The sequence below is a fragment of the Gopherus evgoodei genome, chromosome 11, assembly GCF_007399415.2.
Source record: "Gopherus evgoodei ecotype Sinaloan lineage chromosome 11, rGopEvg1_v1.p, whole genome shotgun sequence".
In the NCBI taxonomy this organism is placed as follows: Eukaryota; Metazoa; Chordata; order Testudines; family Testudinidae; genus Gopherus; species Gopherus evgoodei.
Window position 1 is genome coordinate 60552482 of NC_044332.1, and position 7639 is coordinate 60560120.

The 7639-nt window shown below is 42.6% G+C and overlaps 1 protein-coding gene across 1 annotated transcript; it reads left to right on the forward strand.

Moving 5' to 3' along the window:
- The first annotated feature begins 1888 nt into the window (after nucleotides 1-1888).
- LOC115659990 (transcription factor 15-like) lies at nucleotides 1889-7196 on the forward strand. The gene is made up of 2 exons (XM_030580860.1): nucleotides 1889-2391; nucleotides 3304-7196. Exons 1-2 carry the CDS (start codon nucleotides 1954-1956, stop codon nucleotides 3334-3336), a joined length of 471 nt encoding a protein of 156 aa, XP_030436720.1. The 5' UTR covers nucleotides 1889-1953; the 3' UTR covers nucleotides 3337-7196.
- Nucleotides 7197-7639: the final 443 nt, after the last annotated feature.

The window sequence follows — 7639 nt, forward strand, 5'->3', positions numbered from 1 at the left end:
ATTTTTTCTACAGTGCTGCTTCTTTAGTGCTAGTCCATCAGCATTACAGTGTGCTTAATTAAGTTAAACTGGTTTTAATAACATGAATGTGGCAAGTTTTCCAATACTGTAAGCTTATGTTTGTGTTGCTAAGAGCAGATCAGGCACAGGGGCACCAGTTTAATAATCTCGCCTAGGGCACCATAAATCCTAAGGCCGGCCCTGCGCCCACCCACAACCAGGGTCTTTCAGCATTATAAGTGGCTGTAGAGCAGAAACATTAATCTCCTTCTCTCTAAGTAGTCTCGGTGCCACTAGATGGGCCAGAACACCACACCTAGGAGGTGTGTGGGTTACACATACAACAGATGAGACCTACTGACAAACAGAGGCACCACTGCAGCATTTTTATACAAAAGGAACTTTCTGCAGAAAATATACTATTTTAAGCATTCTGTAAGCTGCTCACATGAACACATTTGTTGCCTAGCACCCATGCCCAAAGGGAAGGTACAACCAACTTTTAAGCAGGCACCGTGCCATTCTAACAGATGGACTTGAGTGTTGACAGTCAAGAGACCACATATATGCATTAACTGTATTTGTGGAGGACATGACTCCCAGCCAAGAGTGGCAAAGCAGCTGTCCATTCTAAGTGTACGCACCTATGATTAAAAGGATGTGACTGCTAATCCAACTCTGAATATTAATCCAGCCTTCCAATTCAAACAACAACAAAAATAAACTCCAGTGGCTACATAAAACAGTCATCTAGCACTGCTTAAATCAGGTAGAGATGACTCAGTTGGGAAAACCTGTACCATGAGTTTGAGTGCAGAGGGGCTGTCAAACTTTTATGGAGAAATGAGGCATAATAAATTAGTGAATATGACCACCTTTAACAAGTAAATTGTTTGCTGTAGCTCTGCATTTTAAATTGACTCAGGATTTGGATTTATATGTACCTCTACTACAGTGGTTTTCAACCTGCAGTCCACAGAACCCTCATGGTCTGCAGACTATGTCTAAGATTTCCAAAGGGGTCTGCACCTCCATTGAATTATTTTTTAGGGGTCTGCAAATGAAAAAAAGGTTAAAAACCACTGGTCTAGTAATTGGTGGGAAAGCTGATGGAAGAACTAGCGCTGGAGTGCCCATTAGTCCATTCGAAACCAACAGTTATTTTGAAAATATACTTGAACAAAGCCTGTTCTTTATTTTTCAGAGTGATTACTCCCTATTAATATCCCACAACAAAACTAAACAACATATTTGCACAGTGTCTTGATCCTTCAATTGGATCGATGTGGGTAGATATTACCTCTTCTTATTGGCATCAGGCCTTGGAGGGGGTTATTATTTGCAACCGCCCTGGAGCCCTTAGGTCTGAACTTTCCTGTTTCATTGGCTGTAGGGGAAGCAGCACCTGAAGAGGGAGACAGGCTCCTCCACCCAGCCCCCTGCCGGGAAGGGTTCTGTAGGGGCGGGTGCCAAGGCGAGTGAATGCCTCTCCCCCAGGTGTGTCCAGGCCCCGCTGTTCACCCCCACCCACCCCCAGAGGAAAGCACGTTAGGGGCCCAGGAAGCCTCTCGCTCCCTGCCCCCCTCGCGGCTCCGGGCGAGGCTGCTCCTCCCGGGGGCGTTTCAGCCCTTGCTGCCCAGAGCCAGCCTGGGGAAGGGCACCCGGCCGGGGCAGCGCCCCAGCGGCCGCGCTCCCGCCAGGAATGCCCCGGGGGCGCCCTGCCCGAGCCGCGCGGAGCCGGGGGAACAGGTGCAAGGCTGCCTGGCAGGAGCACTGAGGCCGCAGCTCCACCTTCCTCGCCTTATTTACGGGGCGGCCACATGGCCGAGCTAAAAGCAGCAGCCATTCAAAGCACGGCCCCGCCGCCGGAGGGGACCCGGGGCCGCGGCGGGCCGCCGAGCCGGCAGCTGCCGCGCATAAAAGTCATGGCGCTGGGGGGCCGGCGGGAGCGCCATGAAGGCGGGCGGCGGGGCCGCATCCGACCCGGAGAGCGGCAGCAGCAGCAGCGGCGAGAGCAGCTCAGCTAAGTCCCTGCCCCCCGCCGGGGCCCCGGGCAAGCGCAAGCGGAAGAGCCCCCGGCTGAGCGGGCTGAGCAAGCAGCGGCAGGCGGCCAACGCCCGCGAGAGGGACCGGACCCACAGCGTCAACTCCGCCTTCAGCGCGCTCCGCACGCTCATCCCCACCGAGCCCGCCGACCGCAAGCTCTCCAAGATCGAGACGCTGCGCCTGGCCGCCAGCTACATCGCGCACCTGGCCAACGTGCTGCTGCTGCAGCAGGGCGAGGGGGCGGAGCAGCCGTGCCTGCAGTACCAGCCCCGCCTGCAGGGCGGCAGCACCGCGGCGGCGCCCCGGCCCATCTGCACCTTCTGCCTCAGTAACCAGAGGAAGCTGGTAAGGCTGGCACGCAGCAGGGGCTGAGTGCTGCCCCGACAATCACAGGGGCGGAGGGTAGAGTGGAGGCTGGAGTTGGTTTGCATCCTGGCACTGCCCCACTGAGGCCTGTTTTGGGGGCAAGGGGAGTCCCCTTCTCACCCACCCCACACACCTTTAAAACTAATCTCCCAGCAACAGCAACCACAGTTCTGCTGCCCCTGCGTGCCCAGAGCCCATCCTCCTGTTGCCATCCCCCAGGACAGCAGAGTACATGCGGAGAGCGGATATAATTTGTTTAGCACCTATAGCCTGTTCAGTACTGTAAACAACCCCCCTGCAAAGACTGCCCTGCCGTGAAAAGCTGACAGTATCTCACATGTTCACAGGCAGAACATTCTAACTCCCTCTGGGTACAGCTTTGATGCATATGTTAATTTATTATAAACTCACTTCTTGTAAGCACTGCTTATATGAGTAGAAATCTACTGTAAGGAAAAATTGTGCTCTATGACCTGTAAATTCCAAGCTCCACAAAGTATATAAAATAAGAGGCAAGAAAATCAGCTAAGTATGACAAACTATTTATTTATCTCGGTCTACCATTTAGAGACTTGTGTGGCTTCACTTTACTCCCCAAGTACAGTAGCAGTTTCAGAAATACTGTTCTGCCCTGGCTATTTTCATTTAACTGCACTGTTGTATTTCTGGTATATTTCATAGTTTATAACAATTTAAATAGAGTTAACGTGATGTTCACTGTTTAATGACTTACAACATAATTGCTAGGAAGGTTAATTAAATGTTTATGTTTAGTATGACTGTGTTTGTTAAATTAGGTGTAATATTAATAGATGCCAAGTTAAGTGAGAAAGTGATTTTCCTTTTTCTATGTTGATGTTTCTAATATATATTTTCTGTCCCCTCTTACAGAACAGAGAAGGGGAGAAACACTTGTCTATTTAAAGTTTAAGTGGACGTTGAATCAGATGAGAATCTTGCACTGACTGTAGAACTGTTTTAGATAAATTCTCTTTATTCACAATGTTTACACTGAACTTATGCAACTGTAAAAACTTTTTAAACTATAAAAAACTCACTGCTATCCACTTTGTTTTACATTGTGACAGGTTGATTCAGGGTGTTTTGCCAATGAAACTGAACACTGTGGGGAGAGTTGCACCTGGTGTGGCTGCTATTTTAATGCAAGAAATGTTAACCTAAGCAGCCAAGCCCTGATCTTGATGGCTCCTCAATTTATGTCACATGATGAAACTTGAGCTTTGAAACCACACAGCATCTCCTGTCAATGGAAGCTGTCATAAAGGCACAGAGGATGGCATGTTAACCAATATTGGGCTGTATAGTTGTACACTCGTGTGAGAGAAAGTGGCAGCTGACATGTTGCAGGTCTTTGAAATTACACTGAGATTATTTTAAAGGTGCTCACCCAAAAGCCAAGATACAATTAAAAGTGATGTGTGCCTAGCTGTAGGGTGAGCTGCAGTGCAACAGAATGCCTCAAAAGACAGCCAAGATGGGAGGAGGTCACTATCCCAGTCGGTACTCAGGATAGCTGAGAATTGCTGTGCAAGGGATGTTTTTTTCATAATACACAGCCTGTGCTGTGCCAGTCCTCTAAATAGTGTAGGATCTTTCTAAATTTGTTCTTGTTAAGCACAGAATAGGGAGGGTTGCCCCCCAGCTCTCTAAATTTATCCATCAGCTAGGTTATTCCCAAGTTGTGCCTTTACATCACTGATGTCGTTTATCACTGTTTAAGTTTACAAGTTCATAAACTATTTGAAATGGAGTCTAAAAAGTACAGCTCTGTCATGGTTCCCAATTTGGGTACAATGAGAACTGAAAAAGCAGCTAAAATATTAAATCCCCATATCCAGGTCAATTTACAGTGGATGGTTTAGAAAATGGTAAGTTTTACCCACTTTTTGAATTTGGATACAAGTTTTAGCTCCCAGTCTCTGTGAGACTTAAGCTTTTTTTTTTTTTTTTTTTTTTTTTTTTAAATCAACATAGCTAGTGAAGCACAGAATAATCCCAAGGAGTCAGGGTTAAGTCCCTAAATAAGCTTCTCCTGGCCACCTAAACATTGTATGTACCTTAAAAATATCAGCTGTGTATTATATACTTCCCCTATGGTATTTAAAAGCAATAGAAGGAGTTGCTGCTTTTTGGGATAGCAGTAATTTATGCCATCCTGAGAGAGGCTTATGCTGCACAGAGTAGTTGTCTTACCACCACTACCAGGTCACTTCCCCTGGTTGGCTATACCCTCTTGTAGCACTCTGCTGTCATATCAAAGCCAATGTGGTGGGATCAGGAAAGGTAGACTTTCCTTCACTTCGCTCCCCACCCACCACATACAGAACAAATTCTGCAGATTTTTCCAGTAGACACACCAAAAAACATATAGAAGACCTCATTAATTGGGTCTTGGAACTTTGAATTCCTGATGCTCCCCCCGCCGCCCAAGCCATTTTGCAGTGCCACTTTAAGACACATTCTGTTATACCTACATGAGCTGTAGGAAATTTCTCCTCGAAGAGGCTGATCCTACAAAATACTGATTCCAATGGGACTGTTCATATTCTTCAAGTTGCACACATCCTTCAGTGCTTTCTGGAGTGAGGTCTGAATTTCCTACTTTTTCTTTGCTGTTATCTTTACTGCATCCTTTGCACTCTTTCAGTGTAGTGATTCAAACCACTGTCAGATTAACTTTTTTGTTTTGGCGTTGATCAATGTTTTCTGTAAAATGGGATTTATTCACATTTAACTACATTTTTTATTTTTGAGTGCAGATTTCTGCAGATAAGCCCTCCAAAGTTTTGCTGCTTTTAAAGTGGTTTTATAATGGCTTAAACTGGATGTGTAAATTTTTTTAAAATTTACATTTTTATAGCTTTGAAAGCAGATCTCTATTTTAGATTGCACTGTAGATTATCTTGAAACATGATTAAACTATATCAAATGTTAGTTTCTTTAACAGGAACAAACAGATTCACTTATGTAACAGTTGTATCTTCCATTAGGATTCTGTAAGTGATAAAATGTTTAAAAAACTGCTATTTCAAATACTTTTTTTAAATGTTTGTTTTATATTACAAATATTCTCTAATTGTGGAGATTCGTAAAGAAGTTGAACAAAATAGTAATTTTGGACTTTCATAAACATCTTAGCTAATGTTCATTTAATTTTTTAATAGAATCTCCTGGCAAATGTAGCATATTTACATTTAGTATGATTGCATTTTAAAGTTTTTAAAGGCAATCAACATTGAAAGTTGTGGTCCACTATTTTTAATGTAGTGTTAAAGCTTATTACTTGAAGAAACTCATGAACAAGTGATTTCCACAGTGCTACAGTATTTTTTAAAATGGGATCCCACATCTATGGTATTTATGTGCTATGTGTCAAACTTACACAGGATGGTTTTGCTCCTGCTTCCATTTAAGTAGATGACAAAATGGGAGCACTCTGCTTTTAAAAAAAAAAAGGGGGGGGAGCGGGGGAGAGAGAGAGACATACTCCACACTGAATATGACTTAATGTGGCGTTAAATATACTACAGTCCTTACTCATTAAAACTGTTCACTTCAAGAGGACAGGGCCCATTGTTTCAATTATTAATTATTAATTACTTTGTAACACACAGGTTCCAGTCTGACTCGCAGTGCATTAGACTCTGTGTTAAATGCATAAAAACAGTACCTGCCGTCTAGAGCCTGTGTTGGTACGATCTCAGACACAGGCCCTAATTCTGCAGACAGGTGTGAATAACTTTATGCATGTGAGTACCATTGAACTCAGTGGGGCAGATGCTCAGTAGGTCTGAACTGTCATAGCTCCATTAAAGTTCTTTGACAATGTGTTAACTGAGGATCTTCCCCAGTCTCTCTACTCACATGCATATGTATGAAGACTGAGTTATTGATAAATGGGTGCGCCTATCAGCGTGAAAGATTTGGATTGTGGGCAACATAATGACACTTAGTTTTCAAGAGATGTGATGAATTTAACAGTCACAACTGAGGAATGAAAGACTACATTTATTAGGATACTCACTATCCTATGCTTTCCTGTATTTACTCCATGTGAACTTCTCTGTGTGCCTTATCAATTCTGTTCAAGTCAGTTATACATTGTAGCATGCACAGACTTGGATGTCTAAAACTGAATACTTAAACTCACTTTTAGACACCCAAATAAAATGATTTTTCCCCCAAGAGGTGCTGAACACCCTTCACTCCCATTGAAAATATTGATTTTTCTACATATAATTATGAACAATATTCTCAAATATATAAGTGTACCTGATTTCAACCCCTATCACTCTCTTCCCTTTGTAGACTTGGCTTCAAGTTTAGTTACATCTGTTTTATCCAAAGGCTCACTGGTAAGACACAGAAGCTGGTCTCAGTCAGATTTTATTAAATGATCGTTTTAAAGATTAAATCCCCATACTCCACATCATCATAGCCACTGAATCTGTTGCAAACGTACAAAAAATGCCCACAAAAGGACAAATCATAATACGATTTGACTAGATTTATTAAACAAGTATCTAAACATACTATTTGATTACTTATAAACGAATCAGAATGTATGTCTGAATGTTCTTTAAGTATTTAGTATATTTTAAAGTAATTGTTCTTCAAGCAGAAGTGTTTCCTTTCTAATGTCTACTTGGAAAAAAAAATCTAGCTCCTGTATAAAATCTAAATTTGTTTGCAAAAATGTGCTATTTTGCTAAAATAAACTATTTTTATAACTTCTATAAACAATAAAATGTTAAAGTTCTGGAGGTATGCATCTTTTCTTTCTCTAGCAGTCTCATTGTTGAAAATACGCACTGTGGAGTACTGTATGTTAAAAGCAGGTATTACTTTGTACCTTCTAAAAGACTCTGTACGATAATCCTTGTATACTTATTGCAGATAGGATCTTTTTTAAAATAAAATAAAATTCTACATTAGGGCTGATAGAGGATTTTCATTAATCAGTATTTCTCAGACTTGCCATGAGCCAATGGTGCAGTCTCCCTTTACTTCCAAATGCTTAAAGTCATTTAAAAAAAATCATATTTTGCTAATTTTTTTTCACATAAGCAATTGTTTTTGTTGCCACAGGGATGTTATGCAGTCATGAATGGGAAGGTATATGCTTCATGTGACAGCAAATAAGATGGCACAAAAGAGATAAAAGATTCTTAGCCTAAGGGATCTGACCAGCTATGCAACAAACCTC